Here is a 16270-nt window from a genome sequence, read left to right as displayed (position 1 = left end):
ATATTCATGAAAAAAAAAACTGCGCGGAGCAAACTAGAATAGCAATTGAAAATTGAATACATTAGGTTGGTACACGTGGACTATCGTTTACACACGTTTTATAACGACTCGTAAACGGTTCCAATTATCGTTGATTGTCGCTTTATACACAATATGTCCTCATTCGGTTCTTCAATGAACTCTTTCAACGAATTTGAATTACAAAGGAATAATTTTGTCGCGAAAAAGAAGATAAATAACGACTTCAGAATTTAAAAGTGACCCGAAAATTGTGAAAGATAACAAAACGTTCTATATTCATATTCATAGAATATGATTCATAACGAAGTTCTAAGATAACTCTGCAAATAAGCCTTACTCATTTGGCCATTATTCGTCACTCAACAAAGTTCGACAAATGGATAAGATAATTGAATACAACTGTCTAACAATAATTACGTTTTCAGGTGTTTCAATTTCTAAATTAAATCATTTTCAAACAAGCCAATTCATGCATTCAAATATTCAAACATTCCTACTGCATTTTCGCGCCCAAAAGCGTAACCATTAAATAACCCTGAAACAAAGAAAAATCCTGTCGCTTTCGAAATCAAAAGATCGTTTACATATTCCACTAAAACCTCTGAATTCTATAAAAACTAAATTCGTAAAACATTTTATCAAAGAAACATAGCTCAAAGCAAATAGGGGAAAAAAATGATCTTATTTAATCACAATCGATCTTCCCCTAACTTCAAAAGCGACATTCTTGTACCCTACCACCGGAAGTGTAATCCTACCATCATGCATTGCCCATAAAAAGTGCCAAAACTCACGAAAAAGTTCGCTAGCTTGTAACCCAAGTAGCACAACCGAGCAGAGGAGTTCTCGAAATTATGTTCTACCATAGCGATAAGAGCACTTCGAAGCCTGTCAAGGATACGACACGTACAGGCGTCTCGTCGGTTTCCAACCGCATTCAAACCGCTTCCGCGACCTCCAGCTACGCGTGTGCACCGTTGGCGACGTGCTACTCAATCCCCGCTTCCGTTTCGAGACCACGGCCAACTTCAGAGGCCCGTCGAGGTGTGTATACGTGCGAGGGACGAGATGGTGAGGATCTGACGGCGAGCCTGGCACCGTGAAAAATTCGAGGAATTTCTCGGGGTCCGCGGACGCCGTTCTAGCGGCTCGAATCCAGCCTCCATGACGGCGTTCACGATCGAAAAACCCGCGGCGAACCGACGCTTGGGCTCACCTTCACCCTTGACACAGCGTATGCAAATTCGAAATGTCAACACGTCGGGAGGTGAGCTGTCCTTCGGGCCAATCTGCGCCGACGGTGGGATCCCACTCTTTGACCATCCTCGACGGATTATTTTCGTTTCTTTTACGCTCGCGTTCGCAGTGTCGGTTAACCTACCGCGACGAAAACGTTCTTCCCCTTTCGTGAGGTCTTCCCCCAGCGACAACAGCTGATGATATGTAGGACAACACGGCCGATTCTTTTTGTACGTGTATACGCGGGTATAACAGTGATCGTATAAACATGAAGAGGGGAAAAAGAAGTTGCGATGTTTAAATTTCCTCTCTCACCCCGCTTTTGATATCTTGGACGTTTCCTTTTTTTATCGTTTGCTTTCGGGGAGGCTGGGGAATCGATATCTCCATTTTTTTTTTTGACCACGGTTTCTCGTTCCTGTTTTAAAAATGTGAGTCTTGTCGATCATATGGCACGGAGTGTTGCTTGTGTTGGATAGGCTTCCTCGAAACGCGGCAAATCGCGAGGAGCGAGTCGATAAACGGAGGCGCGATTATTTTTAACTGCGAAATACGAGTGAAGCTTTGTGCACGGTAACGCGATGAAGGTTTCTTATGGTGCGAGGTTATTATGTTTCTTTGCTCTCTTTACAGGTAGAGCGAGTTATTCTTATCTGAGCACGATGCGCCGAGTGATAAGGGATTTCCTCGACGAGATTCGCTACATATGAATCATTTGTGATATTGATCATTTCTGGTATAATGTAATAGAGAAAAAAGTGTACGTGTAACAGAGAGTCTATTTTTGTCGTAAATTGCAACACTGAACTGTGACAATGGGGTCTATCGCCTTGGAAGAGTACGAACTCATGAAGGACTCTAAATATAGAGTGTAAGTGGATTGCTTTGATTCTTTGTTTGTTTACCTTATGTTATGCCATATTTTCCATGGAGAGTCATCCCAGCGTTTGATTCTGTAATCGATAGGAAGAAGGGGAAATGTCAGGTTTTAGTATTTCTGAAAAAACAAACATGTATTATTCGGGTATAGTATCATAACTTCAGAATAAGAAATTTTAATACACAATGCCATGTGGCTAGTGATACAAAAATACACACAGAAGCATGCAAAAAATGTTAAGCTCAAGATTCCTCAAAACTGACATTTCCCTTTTTTTTTGTAGATTCTTTACTTGAAAGCTACTGTAAAGTTACTTGCAATGAGATTATGGTTTTTATTGTTTCTGTATGATTAAAAGGTTTATATATTGCAGCTATGTGTCTGCTGTCGACAAAGCTCTGAAGAGCTTTGAGTACACCAGCGAATGGGCAGACTTGATTTCTGCACTGGGAAAATTAAACAAAGTATTACTAAGTCATATGAAGTTTCCAGTTATTCCTAGGAGAATTAAAATATCCAAAAGATTGGCGCAATGCATGCATCCAGCTTTGCCATCTGGTGTTCATTTGAAAGCTCTAGAGACATATGACATTATTTTTAAATGCATGGGCACTAATAGACTGAGTCATGAACTGTTTATATACAGTGCTGGTAAGTAAAAATATTATGAAATAGAACTTTTTATATGTATTATATATGTCCCTAAATTATTTTTGCAGGTTTATTCCCATTATTAGGTCATGCTGCCATGAATGTGAGACCATCTTTGTTGACAGTTTATGAAACACATTTTGTGCCTCTTGGGGAGAGATTACGGCCTGGCTTGAGTGGATTTTTAAGTGGTGTTCTTCTTGGTTTAGAAGATGGTTCCGACCACTTTGATAGGTACTTATTAACAACAGACGTTGATTGATCAACAAAAAATTAACAAGAACTCTTTCTTCAGGACTAATTCCTTGCTTGAGAAAGTATGCGAAGGAGTGGGTCCAGAGCATTTTTATGCATGTTTATGGGACTGTTTAGCTTCAAATTCGGGAATTCGGTTACCTGCTATATCATTTGTGTTAGTGCATTTCAATAAGAAACTACCTATGGAAGAACAGAAATACATCATGGGCACTGACACCACTATTATGGTAAGCGATATTGCATACGAAACAGAGGGAAATAGGTCATGACTAATTAGTGAAATTTTCGATTAGGTCACTGCCCTTTGCGCTGGAGTACAAGACAGTTCTGTATTAGTACAAAGGAGTGCTCTAGACCTATTATTAGTCGGTTTTCCTGTACATAATAGTCAATTAACACGTGAAAACATGGTATCGCTAGTCACAGCTGCTCTTGTCACAATACTAAGAAGAGACATGAGCTTAAATAGGTAAGTTAAATAGACTATAAATCTACTTTTTATGCTTCTGATAATTTTACACATTTCGTTTGTGTTACAGACGATTGTTTGCTTGGCTTTTGGGTACTGAAGTAAGCACATCTATTTTGAAGAGAAAAGCAAATACTACAGTCTCAGAAACTACAGATAATACACCCACCTATTTTGATACCTACTCAAAAGATATGTTAATTGAGGCAATAAAATCATTATTAAAAACTGTATGCGATGAGAGTCCACAGGATTTAAAGCCATACAGAATATTAGTTTCGTTACTGGAAAAGGCAGATATTGGCCCAGTGATTCTGGACGATATCTTGTTTGAAGTTTTTAGGTAAAATGAAATTCACTTCAGAATTAAAAAGAAATTATCATCCTTGTCACCATAAATTCATTGACATTTTTCTAACAGGACATTTTATAATGCTTGTGGACAATCAAATAGAGTACCAAAAACGAACGAAGTAGTCAAATCGGCGAATCTATTGTTTTCAACCCTGGAACCATCTTACGTTTGGATACATTGTGGGCATTTATTTGAAAACGCTTGTCAGGCCAGAGCAAAGGCTAAACGCGAGATAGAAGAGGTTGCTGTAAGGCCTGTGGGCAGTGGGATGCCTAATTTCATGGAAATATGTATTTTGACGGAATTCCTCCTCGAAACGGTATCGTTAGATGCATTTATAGATACTCCCTCAGAGCACCTGCCCGGTTTATTTTACGAAATCGTCAGTAAGCTTTTGTGTCACATCGATCTTTTATCTCCTATGGAGATCTCGCGAAGCCTTCGATTATGCGCCAAGATTTTATCCAAAGTGCAGCCAACGGTGGTCTCGCCCCACGCAGAGAAAACCGAATTGGAAACAAAGTTAGACATAGCTATGAACGCAACCAGCGCAACAGCAGTCAGCGATAACTCCTTGACTGCGATTCCTTTGGAAAAGAGTCAGTCTGACAGCAAATTGAATAAACCAGACGCATCCAATAACTCGTTCTCTGAGAAGAGTCCTAGTCCCAGGAGAAGAGCGAACTCGGGAGGTGCTACGAAGAGATCAGACAAAAAATCGAAGAAAAAATCTAGCAAGAGTACCTCGAAATTAAACGATTCGGTACAAGATCACAGTGGTAGTAATATTTCGGTGATCGTGAGCCAAGAATCGAAGAGTTTGTCTCGAAATAAAAGTATGGACGACATAAAGACCGGATGTGTAGAAGCGACTAGTATTAGTTCTTCATCTAAGGATCAGTTGACCACATTGAAACAGTCGAATAAAAATAGTCCAATGGGTTCGACTGGATCGTTAGGCAGAGGTCCATCCCCAGCGTTCCAGGCGCAACACTCGATGTTAGAAAAATGCCTAAGACAGTATGAAACCTTTTATGTTAAATTAATAAGCAATAGAGTGCTGAGTAAGGAGCGAACTGTGCAAGACATGTACGAAAATTTACTAATATCGAGTCCACGGGAGAGCTTCGACGAAAGAATGCGCTATTTAGAGCTTCTGTTGAACTCCAGATTAAACATGGAAGACTCTGGATTCTTCAGTCAGGACGTGTCTGTGACAGAAGAGACTAAACGGTTAGATATTCTCCACTTGTACGTTGATTCTGTCTCGCAAGCAGAGTGGGAGGATGCTGTACAAGTTGCATCTAGTTTGTTTGTTGAACTGTCTACATTTCCCAAGTATTTTCATCCTGGCGATGGGTTACTGGTGGAAGAAGAACCGAAAGGAAATATCATTCTTCCAGATTGGTTGAAAGTCTTGGTAGTTTGTAGCTGCTGGTTGGGCAAACAACCTGGTCTACAGTTAACCAGTATTGCCACGTTACTAGATTTAATTGCTTTACTGAAAGCTCAGAATGATATCGACACGCATCCGAAAAGTGGAGAGGGAGTAACAGCTGTAATCATGGTACCTTTGTTGAAACAATGGCATATTACCTATTTAATGCAATATACTAACGTGTTCCAGGTACTTATAATAATTTGTCAGTTTGTGAATGCGCTTTTAAATAGTAAGACCCTAAAATTGATTTCTTAAAGGTACTGGCACATTCCTTGTGGCACCACCTTGGTGAATTGCCTGCTCATAAGTACAGAATGCGATGCGTTGAACTGTTGCACGAATTGCATCACGCTTTGTACAGCACTTGCGACGCAGTCGAGGATGTAATAGGAGCAGCGCTCACATCAGAGAACTCGGAGAAAAGAATAGAAGCATTTAACAGGTTCGCCACTTTGTGGCATTTGGGTCGAGAAATTGAGACAAATCCTAGACTACGAGGCTGTATGAAATCGTTTGATCAGTAAGTGAATATTTAAATATTTTATACATAGAAAATAGAGACAGTACTAATAGAAACAATGTTATAGGTCTTTATTAAAAATCCTAGACAACCTACAGCTTGCAGATAATTCGCCCTTAAAACTTCATGCTCAATCATGGCTCCTTCACTCTTTAATGCGAGGTGATATTTCACGGATAGTAGATCCATTGCTGATAATACTTCTGGATCCATCTACCTGTCGCATGAGCGTGCTGCATGTCAGTATACAACACAGCAACACCGTTCTGACGAAGAACGACCCCATAGAAGAAAAGTCAGAAGTGCAGGACGACACCGAAGGCGCTGCTAAAATCTATGCGATCAGTTCCGTGGATGGGAACGTGATATACCATGTCAGCGACAGTGTCGACGAGGACAAGAAGTGGCGGAAGGGGAAGAAAAAGAAAAAGGCCATAAATCCTGTTAAAGTGAAACGAATATTCGCCGTGACAACATTAGCAGCTGGTGATAACTGTAACCAGTACGTAACCGAAAGAAATCAGTTTATGAAAGAACTTGAAGTGCCGCCTAGCATATCTGGTAATAGGAAGATCTCAGTGTTCGTCAATCCTTTATCATTAAACTGTGCCGAGAACTCCAACGACTCATTAACCGAAGACGAACTAGTACCCAGTACGAAGAAAGCGAACCTAACAACGGAACTTTTGAAGAACGCAACGAGATTTAAGAAGATAGATTTCGACAAAGGTTCGAGCGCTAGTTTAGACGAAAGTCTTTTCGAGTCTGCGAATTCTAGCTTGAAGACGAAAGACAAAAATGGATTCAAGAAGCTAAACGGTGAAGTTGACTCCTCGTTAGACTCTATTACTAATAGTTTCGACTCCAGTAGTCCCGAGATCACTAATAAACAAAATAAACCAAAGAAAGAACCAGTTATGATGCCAGGCGGTTCCCGAGAAGTAGCAGGGACTATCATTAAAGGTAAATATCATAGCACAAATGAGTTCACGACGAATTATGATGTCCATGATGTTGGAAGTTTCGAGGCGAGCGTGGAGGTGCCCAGTTGGACTATGGATGACGAAGAAGGTGATTTAGAAGCCAGCACCACTGCGGAGGAATACTTCAGTAATTCTAGTGGCAATAGTGTTGTCGAAGAAATTTTAAACGAAGTGCTTGATCGAGTGATGCAGTTATGTGACGCTGAACCACCTACAAACACTGACGACGCTTCGTCTCAGAATGCCAAAGCAGGTCGTAACTATGGAGTTGGGGTCCATAACCTCCATTCACATATGTTACTTTATTGTGGAGTCTACGACTCGACCAGAACTCTGTACGCTTTACGAACTTTGCGGAATGAACTTCTCACAAATACTAGAATGTTCTTGTGTTATGCTGCCACTACGGGTGTGACTAACACGACAAAAAATTCTGCGCTGTTGAACTTGTTAGCCAGGCACCGGAAAAGTGTATTTGGAAGGAATTTCCATGGGGACATTGCAAATACAGAATTTATAGCCGCTTATAGAAGTAGTATGTACTTAGAGGTTTTAATTAGTGTTTGCCTTTATTTTGCGAGAAGCTATTACCCTAATTTGGGGCAAATGAGACTAACACATGACGAAATTTCGGGGAACCGACAGGTAACTGCACTCCAAATTTTTTTCTATATTTTTATGTGTACTTTATAAAAATTTCTCGTTCTTTTCAACAGGTGCAACTCACAAGCGCAGAATTGTTAACACTCATATTTTCTGAATTGATTGCTATCGTCCGTGATTCAGGAAAGGGTTTCAGCTGTTATATAGTTGATCTACTGGCAAAATGCAAAGTGCAGAAAGTTGCGTTACATTGTCTTGTGTCTAGTGTGCTGAATATGAAGAACGCGCATAAGGAAAACGAGGAAGTATTTACATTTACCGAAGAGATCATCCTTTTTAATGATCCTGTTGTAGATGATGTTAATAAATGCAAATACAGAGCTAGCGATCATACAGAAGCTTTTCAAATACAATTACTGAGGTGAATAACAAAATATGAGTAGCATTTCTAATAACAACATTGTACTAATATATTTCTTTATTTTTAAAGGTTATTATTAGCTCTAATTATGTTAGAACATCAGTGTGGTAATCAAAAAGGTGAAGAAATATGTCCACCAACTACTTCTACGCCAAGCACTCCTACGCGAAGTACTCCGAATATCATGGGAAATAGCTTGAAATATGTACCTGGTGCACCGATTCCACAGCAACCAATGTTCCTTGCGAGCATACTCAATGCTCTACAATTGGTAACTATCAGATTTCAATTATTATGTGTTATTAGTTACTGACATATTTATTTCTATTTCACTTCTATTCTGAAGGATCATATGAGGCATCTCCACCAACACTGGACAACCCTCGTTACATCGAGCCTGCCCTTCATGGGGTCTTCGTTAACTGGAATAGTAACATCAGTCATTCATCAATTGTGCTGTAACATCGAGCACTTAGCATCGTATTACATCAACGAGGAAACAGCTACGGCAACAAAGCTAGAGGATATAAGCACAGTAGAGTGTTGTCTTCCTGCTGATTACACAGTCACCCACTTAGAGGCTTTAACATTTTTACTTCATTACTGCTTATTGGATACGTCGCAACAAATTGGCTTTTCGTTCAATCAGCCTTTGAGCGGTACTATTCAGGCTGGAATTCCTGGGGCAAATCCAGGACAGATATTTAACAACCTTATCCACGTCTTTATGCCGAGTCCTCTTTCTCCAGTAAGCTACAGATCCACACACAGTACGTCCTAAGTAGAATTCAGCACGTAATAATTGTTTTGTACTTCTATAGGAGCTTAGTACGTCGAAAGACAAAACTGGTGCAACCGAGTTGCAGCAACATGCTAGGAGAACCGCGTTGAGTCATTTACCAAGAATAATCGCGTCACTTTCCACGCTCTGGCAAGCGGTATTAGCAACAAAAGACAAGTTTGTTTCATTTCTTATTTCCCTCTTAACTAAATAAAATTAAACTTTTATGGTAATATATTTTCTCAATTCAGTGAACAGGCTAGTTGCGTGGTGGGTAGTCCAAGAATAGTAAAACATCAACTTCTAGAACTGTTATCTCCCATATCTTTCCACCATGGCGTAAACTTTTTGGCTGCCATTGCTGTTGCATGGCACGAGAGGCGACAGCCTTCTGGTAATTCTAAGAAAGTGAGTATTAATTTGCATCTCTAATAAATCTTAAAGATACAATTTTTTTCAACTAAAATATTCGTATGTTTTATAATTAGGTACTTCCAGAAGCTTGTCCTAATCAGCAAGTTATGGTTCACTTAGTGAGTGCAATTCGTGTAATGCCCATCGATACATTGGTTCAAACTGTGCACCAAGTTGTAAAGAACCCGCCGCCTATTCAGGGAGTCAAGCAAGATTTCTCGTTGGAAGTCTCTGTGTTAGAATTACTATACGTGTATATGCAAAGTAACACCTCTCAGTCTCTCATCGAATCCTGGACGTCTTTACTTGGTTTGCTCAAGGATGGATTATCGTTAACCGCGCCTGCACAATTCCTCTTGTTAGCTATCTTAAACGAGTACGTCCAAAAATGCCCCCCTATGCAAGAGAAGAAGGATATAAGAGATCTGCAAGATGTATCGGCGAAGGTATTCTGTTCATTTTTTAATATATCAGTGATTGTTGAATTACGTGTAATCATGTTTGATCTAAAACCACTTCAGCTGGTCGAGTCGTGCTCACAAATAGCAGGAGCATGCTTGGAACAAACAACGTGGCTAAGAAGGAACCTAGCAGTGAGAGAGGACGCCTTTGAAGTTGCCGAAGGATCTTCGGAAGGTACAGAAGGCAAAAACGGTGCTGGTGTGTAATACGCTTTTTCTTTTGGACCATTTCCTTTTTGGTTATTTTTTAGTATTTTGATTAGAGCTAAACTGCCTTAGCATAGCACTGACAACTCGACGTTAAAATTAACTGTAGAATTTTCTGTTGCAGTGACACCTGGTACGCCACCAAACGCAGCATACAGTGTTCAAGCTCAAGCAGTACTGGCGGAAATATTAGCACCTTTGTTAGATGTTAGTTACGGTTCTCAAGAGAAGGAGCGAGTAGTAACACTTTTAACCAACCTCATGTATAACGTTACACCATACCTTAAGAATCACTCGTAAGATCTTTGCCTGTTCGACTTAACCAATTTCTATATTGAAATTCACTTTATTAATTGCTAAATTTTCAGGATAAAGAATATTGCCTCGTTCACGGCGTGTTCTCAGTTACTAAGTTCCTTGTCGGGTTACCAATACACCAGAAAAGCATGGCGCAAAGATGTACTGGACCTTTTACTAGATTCTGCCTTCTTCCAGATGACTCCTCCGTGTTTACCTTATTGGAGGACTATTATAGACAACTTAATGACACATGACAATACAACCTTCCGAGATTTAATGAGTAATTGTCTCATAACCTTCTAAAACTAGCTTGTGTTACGAATGAATTTTCTTTACTATTTTATTTTATTCCAGATCGCGTATCCATGGCTCAAAGTAGTAGTATCAGTATTTTTTCTTCAAAGGAACAGGAATATGAGCAGAAGGCTCAGCTTTTGAAGAGATTAGCGTATGTAATACTATGTAGCGAAATGGATCAGTATCACAAATATATGCCTGAAATTCAAGGTGAGCTCAGTAAAAATTGTAATACGTATTTTGACATTTTAGCGTTAGAGCAAATAAAGTAATTCCTTTTATTGCTAGAACGACTAGCGGACAGTTTGCGGTTGCCACAAGTGATTCCGTCTATTCAGGCACAAGTCTTTCTCTGTTTTCGAGTTCTACTTTTAAGGATGTCGCCGCAACATGCTACTTCTTTATGGCCGGTAATAGTTAGCGAACTTGTTCAAGTTTTCCTGTACATTGAACAAGAACTGAATGCAGATAGTGAAGAATTCAGGTATGGTAACGCGTTTAAAAATATTTTAAACTATCTATCATTTTGCTTTTGGAATTTGGGTGCTTTTGATGCATGAAAATGTTTTAATTGAAAAGCTGTCGAAAGGAAATAATATATAATACAAATTTTTTACTTCATAAGTTGATAAATCATGAATGACCATCTTTGACTAGATGATGCAGATTTTTAAATGAAAAACCTGCACATGGATTTAATTGACGTTCAATTTGAAATTTTCAAATGGATTGGATATCAGCGTTTATTGTGTAGCTTTGATTTACTATTTAACAAATCTCTTAACTCTTTCCTTAGCATATAATCTGCTATATTCTAATAAAATTGTTTGTATACTCCTTACTAACATTAACACTGCCTAATGTCATATTGTTTTTGACTCTGTTTCGGTATCCGTGATTTGGTGGAATTTATGATGCCTCCGTAAATTGATTGGTGTTGGGACGTCAGTCGTCATGGAAGGTAATTGAATGCTTTTTGCATATTAACGTTTATGAAATGAACTCTGAACATTGTATTTAAAAGTGGAAACCATTTTCTAAATCGTGTAAAGTACAAGTTTTTGAATAGCTTATTACAAATGGGAAAGACACCTTAGCATTAAAAAATACTAGTTATGACATGAATAATTCATGGGTTTATGTTTGTTTCGTTTTTTCGCTTCAATCGCAATACGCTGTAATTACATTTCTAAAAGTAAATTATAGAATTCCTTGACTAAAATACCTATCTAAAACACAGTATATTCCCTAATTTTACACAGTTCTCATATAAAACTACTTTCTGCTTTGGACTCGTCTTGGGCTGTGAATGCCAGTAATGGACTTCAGGCACACGGCCATCCTCATTGGTTGCATCTGCAACTCGCTGCTGCTAAATTGTTAGATCTAGCATTACTTTTGCCAGCACACAGGCTTCCTCAGTTCCAGATGTAAGTAAAGGAAATATTTCATTCGATAACAATCCTTGTACAGTAAATTGAACAAGAATTTGTTCATGTTTACAGGTATCGATGGGCATTTGTAGGGGATTCAGCAGCAGGATGTATAGACAACAATAATTTGTCTTCAGATTTTGTACCTCATATTACAAGGATAGCAAAATTAATGGACACCAAGGTATGTATAAGAAAAACACTCGATTTTATGAAGCTTTTAGTTACTTTATTAAAATTAATATAAATTCAGTATTGTACAAAGCATCAACGATAATGAAGGCATGGCTGAAAGTACTTTTAACTTCGATCAGCTGAACTTCAACGATTTTTCAGTAAACAAAATCCTCTTCCTTTGAAGAACAGTGTTCTGGTAACAGGCATTGCTGTTTCTTTTCATCAAATACGTATTCTTCTTTGCATTCGCATCCACTTTTACATGGTGTGTAACAATCCACTGTGTCTGGCTCAGAACAAGTGAACTGGCACACACAGTGGGTCCAGACTGATTTCTCGTCGCATTGTTTAATATTCTTTGTAATAACGTGATCTAGTTCCACGTAATCATATCCAGGAATTCGATGCTTCGTGTATCGATATACTTTCTCTGGTTTATACCAATCTAATCGTGTATCCCGAGGAGATACTTTCGCACTGGAATCGTCAATGATTTTGAAAGGAAGGTTCAGATCGCGCATATCAGGACAAACGTCACATCTGCGCCCTCGCGCAACTGTATCCTCGAAATCGCTCGTGATATAAAAATCGTCTTGAACGATGTTCAAATGATCATTATCGTAACTCGAGACATAATTAATTGGCACTTCTTCATAAAACTCCAAATCGTTGTAATCGGAATCATCTGTGTATTCTAAAAAATGTGATCCATCACATTAAATGCCAGAATCTAATTAAACGTTTACTTTGTAGAGTAGAATATTACACGTATAACCGACCTCTGAGTTTAATTTCTACTGATTACTAACAATTAGTCCAAATTAAGTCTATTGGAAGCAGTGAAGTTATAATTATTAATTGCATTCTTGCTTCTACTGTGTTTGCATCTCAAACAAATAATTAATGAAGGAATTAACTTAAAATTATAATGAAAAATATTTCTAAATGTGATGATAATAATATAGTGTACTAAATTTAGGAATTACTTCTGGCAGATTATTGTTTTTTATTGAAAAATACTAAGCACACATTAATCTTGAATATTTAGATACGATTTACGTGATTAAATCTAACACTTACGAGCATTTGTCGCTACTGTAAAATAAAAGATGAAATGTACAACTGTTTTTAGTCCACTCACTGCCATGGCCACACTCAAACTGACTGACAGTGAACTGTGTACGATCTTTCACTATTATTGCATACAAATGTACTCAATTAACACTGTGTAACTTCACTTGTACATCTGCTCCAATTAGTAACAATTAAAGTTTTTTTTTAATTACATTAAAACGAGGATTACATTATACACTTGTTTTCTATTTGTAGTAGATTTTATTTTTGTAACTTTAAACAAACAAAACAGTAATAGTTTTATATTTTCTTTTTCTATTGTTTCTTTATTCTCCACACAATTAGCTGCCCAGAGTTTATATGTGCACTGCTTTTAACTGCTTTCACTGATGAAATACTTATTTTAGCTCCATACGAAACATATATGTGCAGTTTATTTTTGAAACTACGCCAATAACCCTTAGTACTAATAGTTCAAAGCTTAAATTATATTTAACATTATAGTATATGTTATATATTCCTTTATTATTTCGGAAATTTGATATATGTTGTATTGATATAAAATTTGTTATATCACTTTATGTTATTTAAAGATTGATTAAAGTTTTTCTACATGCTCTGTTACAGTACAAACAAGAAACAAGTTCTATCAAAGTGACACCCGGTGAACTACTTTTAACTTCCAACAATATTCGTTCATTGCAAGATCTACATTATTTTTTCACGGCGCTTAGTCGCAGGTCGAGCGATACTCAAGCACCATTAAATATCACACAGTTGGAGACAGTGATTGAACAAGATTTTCTTGAGAAGCTGCCAGCTGCAAGGTAGTAGGAATACATTTTCTCAACAGTATGAACAAATGACTCTCATAAAAGATAAAAATGGATGGATCATTTGAGAATATCATTTATTCTTTGATATCTTTTTAAATGCACTCATGCGATAAACTGAAAAAATTGTGTAACTCTATTAAAGGGAATGACCAGCTCCTTATGCGGTTTCTATATGGTTTTATCACGAACTTGTACATTGCAAATTAAGTAACATAGAACTTGTAACATATAAATAACACTTGAACCAATATTTGATTTTTATTAGCTAAGCTTCTAACTTGTCTCCTCATTCGGTTGTGAATAGTTATTAAAGTTATACGAATATGCCAGGCTAGAGCCTAGCTATAAATTATATCTGTAGAGAATATGTACAGTGTAACATAATGTTTTATTGAAATTGTTATTTTTTCAACCGTTTTCGAAAGTTATCTGTTTCAAGTTTATCGTATAAAAATCCCTCTTACCGTGATACTGTGGAACGTTTAGAGGGTCAGTGCAATGATATAACAAAGTGAAATTATCTTGTTTCTGTTAAATATATATGTCAATTCGTAAAAAAATTCGATGTAATATGTTTAAGAAAATTGATCATGTCAATGATTATAGAAATATTCGAAGAATTGTACTGTAATACATCTATATTCACGAAGTTTTTGCTTTTAATTATATTTTGTATTTTAAATGTTAAACAGATGTCTGAACATAAACAAAAGTGATTTTTAAAGTGCAAAGATTCGGAGATATTAACTATATTTGGAAATAATAATTGTATCCAGAAATTTAACGTTGTATATGAACAAATGAAAACAGGGAATGTGTTTATATATAATCATATGTGTGAACATTATATTATTCTTCCTTGAAATTTTTTGTTGCTGTACATTTTTCAATGAATTTAGGAATATTTTATAATATATTGCATTTCTTAGCTATTTAGTATTATTTACTGTATACATTTAATAAACTTAAAATCTAGATTTATTAATATTAAAAAGAACTTCAATTGATAATAAATTATACAATAATCTTCACACATATGACTCCTTAAGTTGTATGTAATTAAGAAAAGATCAATAACAAAACTTGCTGTGAAATTATTTTTTTATATGTGAATGACACAGATTTCAAAAGCATGCAAGTTTATAAAACGATTTATAAAACATAAATTTACTTATGAGATAATTATCTGCTAGAGTTGCCATTTTGATTTTATTGTGTATATATATATATATTTGCTATGTAATTGCTGATATATTATCACCGCCTTCTTTATGCTGTTTTGCATTTGTTAGATGTGAAACAAAATTAAACAAATTCATATAAAAAACGTATTACTATACACCCATTCAGTAATTATACAAAGATAAGAAAAAAAAATGTACCTATGCAAGCAAGTATTAGCAGATTTTACAATTAATGCTTGTTATGCAAATACTGCAGCATTTGTTACTTCCTTTTAAGAGGCAAACGTGGATAGCAATCAGTTATTTAGTATACACAATACAAATATATAATGATTAGAAATTATATGCATTTGTTATATATACAAGGTGTAACTAAAAGAACAACTTTTCAATTTAATATTTCACTAAGAATATCTCTTTAAGGAAAAGTATTTCTATTTTAATTTTTTTATCATTCATAGTTCCTGATACTGTTTTAAAATATGAAACATCGAAAGCAACGCATGCTTTGCGAACATTCAGTGCATTCCTTTTAACATCATGTTCCATTTTTTGAAAAAAAAAAAAATTGTATAATTAGCTTATCTTCCTTATACCTAACTGAAAACAATTGAAGTTGCTTGATAAAACTGTTAAGCTTTTACTGCATCCTGTATATAATTTTAAGATAAATAATTTAACTTATTTTCTAGCATAACATTTTTGTATTGAAAATAAGATATCTGTTAAGTTCTTTGCTCTTCTACTCTCTCCTTTTTCCACAACAAGAAATTCTGCGTACCTTCCATGCAAATAATTTAACACTTGTGAAGTGTATGAATTGTAAAAACATGTATTGGCAAGAGCAAATAAGTGATAAACACGTATATACATATATATATTTATGTTGAAATCATATAAATTTATACAATAAATTAATGTTTAACAGAGTACCACAGTAAATGTCTCAGATACTAACTAGTATGTTAGAAGTTAAAATTCTACTTTCTCTAGAACTAGAAATTGTGATTCAAAAATATAGTAATTCCATATTTTAGCAAACAAAGATCCTAAAGCATGTCATTGATATTTTAATTATTTTGAAGTACACTAATCAAAACTATATAGAAGTCCAATATAATTATTAAACCAATTACACTGTAATTGCAGTAAAGCAGTCACCAAGCCCAAAGTATGTAAAATATTCCTAAAAGGTAAGTCCTCTGATCAGAATAAAACCACTTTACCTGTTCATATTCTACTATCTTCTACCATTCAATCACACT

General features: G+C 36.3%; 3 protein-coding genes across 8 annotated transcripts; 2 read left to right on the top strand and 1 right to left on the bottom strand.

The window, feature by feature from the left end:
- The first annotated feature begins 1476 nt into the window (after nucleotides 1-1476).
- On the top strand, nucleotides 1477-2877 carry LOC143182917 (protein DOP1A-like). The gene is made up of 5 exons (XM_076384243.1): nucleotides 1477-1490; nucleotides 1894-2131; nucleotides 2514-2743; nucleotides 2787-2791; nucleotides 2860-2877. The coding sequence occupies exons 2-5, from the start codon at nucleotides 2076-2078 to the stop codon at nucleotides 2875-2877; spliced, it is 309 nt and encodes a 102-aa protein (XP_076240358.1). The 5' UTR covers nucleotides 1477-1490; nucleotides 1894-2075.
- Nucleotide 2878: 1 nt separating this feature from the next.
- On the top strand, nucleotides 2879-15935 carry LOC143180949 (protein DOP1 homolog). Of its 6 annotated transcripts, none has more exons than XM_076381045.1 (22): nucleotides 2879-3025; nucleotides 3087-3276; nucleotides 3343-3518; nucleotides 3589-3861; nucleotides 3940-5500; nucleotides 5572-5834; nucleotides 5902-7462; nucleotides 7534-7841; nucleotides 7911-8112; nucleotides 8188-8589; nucleotides 8663-8799; nucleotides 8874-9030; nucleotides 9111-9482; nucleotides 9558-9672; nucleotides 9829-10000; nucleotides 10073-10284; nucleotides 10359-10511; nucleotides 10590-10785; nucleotides 11251-11262; nucleotides 11564-11731; nucleotides 11807-11918; nucleotides 13613-15935. In XM_076381045.1, the coding sequence occupies exons 1-22, from the start codon at nucleotides 2889-2891 to the stop codon at nucleotides 13814-13816; spliced, it is 7083 nt and encodes a 2360-aa protein (XP_076237160.1). In that variant the 5' UTR covers nucleotides 2879-2888; the 3' UTR covers nucleotides 13817-15935. The 6 variants fall into 6 exon arrangements, with proteins under 6 accessions (XP_076237160.1, XP_076237138.1, XP_076237167.1 ...); XM_076381023.1 differs by having other exon boundaries at nucleotides 9814-10000; XM_076381052.1 differs by having other exon boundaries at nucleotides 9558-9696; nucleotides 11618-11731.
- LOC143180989 (uncharacterized) lies at nucleotides 11948-13395 on the bottom strand. Its single transcript, XM_076381108.1, has 2 exons — nucleotides 12992-13395; nucleotides 11948-12605 (listed from the first exon to the last, which is right to left on the bottom strand). The coding sequence occupies exons 1-2, from the start codon at nucleotides 13056-13058 to the stop codon at nucleotides 12067-12069; spliced, it is 606 nt and encodes a 201-aa protein (XP_076237223.1). The 5' UTR covers nucleotides 13059-13395; the 3' UTR covers nucleotides 11948-12066.
- Nucleotides 15936-16270: the final 335 nt, after the last annotated feature.

This window comes from Calliopsis andreniformis, chromosome 1, assembly GCF_051401765.1.
Source record: "Calliopsis andreniformis isolate RMS-2024a chromosome 1, iyCalAndr_principal, whole genome shotgun sequence".
NCBI classification, from domain to species: Eukaryota; Metazoa; Arthropoda; class Insecta; order Hymenoptera; family Andrenidae; genus Calliopsis; species Calliopsis andreniformis.
Note: the sequence above shows the minus strand (reverse complement) of the source record. Positions and strands in the feature narration are given on the sequence as shown.

Excerpts from the sequence above, each read along its gene's own strand:
- LOC143180989 (XM_076381108.1), bottom strand. The coding sequence starts at position 13,058 with ATGGCAGTGAGTGGACTAAAAACAGTTGTACATTTCATCTTTTATTTT. Across the intron at positions 12,606-12,991 it reads TACAGTAGCGACAAATGCTC|AATACACAGATGATTCCGAT; the intron begins GTAAGTGTTAGA and ends CACATTTTTTAG.
- LOC143180949 (XM_076381014.1), top strand. The coding sequence starts at position 2,889 with ATGAATGTGAGACCATCTTTGTTGACAGTTTATGAAACACATTTTGTG. Across the intron at positions 9,697-9,828 it reads AGAAGGCAAAAACGGTGCTG|TGACACCTGGTACGCCACCA; the intron begins GTGTGTAATACG and ends TTTCTGTTGCAG. Across the intron at positions 11,732-11,806 it reads AGGCTTCCTCAGTTCCAGAT|GTATCGATGGGCATTTGTAG; the intron begins GTAAGTAAAGGA and ends TCATGTTTACAG.
- LOC143182917 (XM_076384243.1), top strand. The coding sequence starts at position 2,076 with ATGGGGTCTATCGCCTTGGAAGAGTACGAACTCATGAAGGACTCTAAA. Across the intron at positions 2,132-2,513 it reads AAGGACTCTAAATATAGAGT|CTATGTGTCTGCTGTCGACA; the intron begins GTAAGTGGATTG and ends TATATATTGCAG.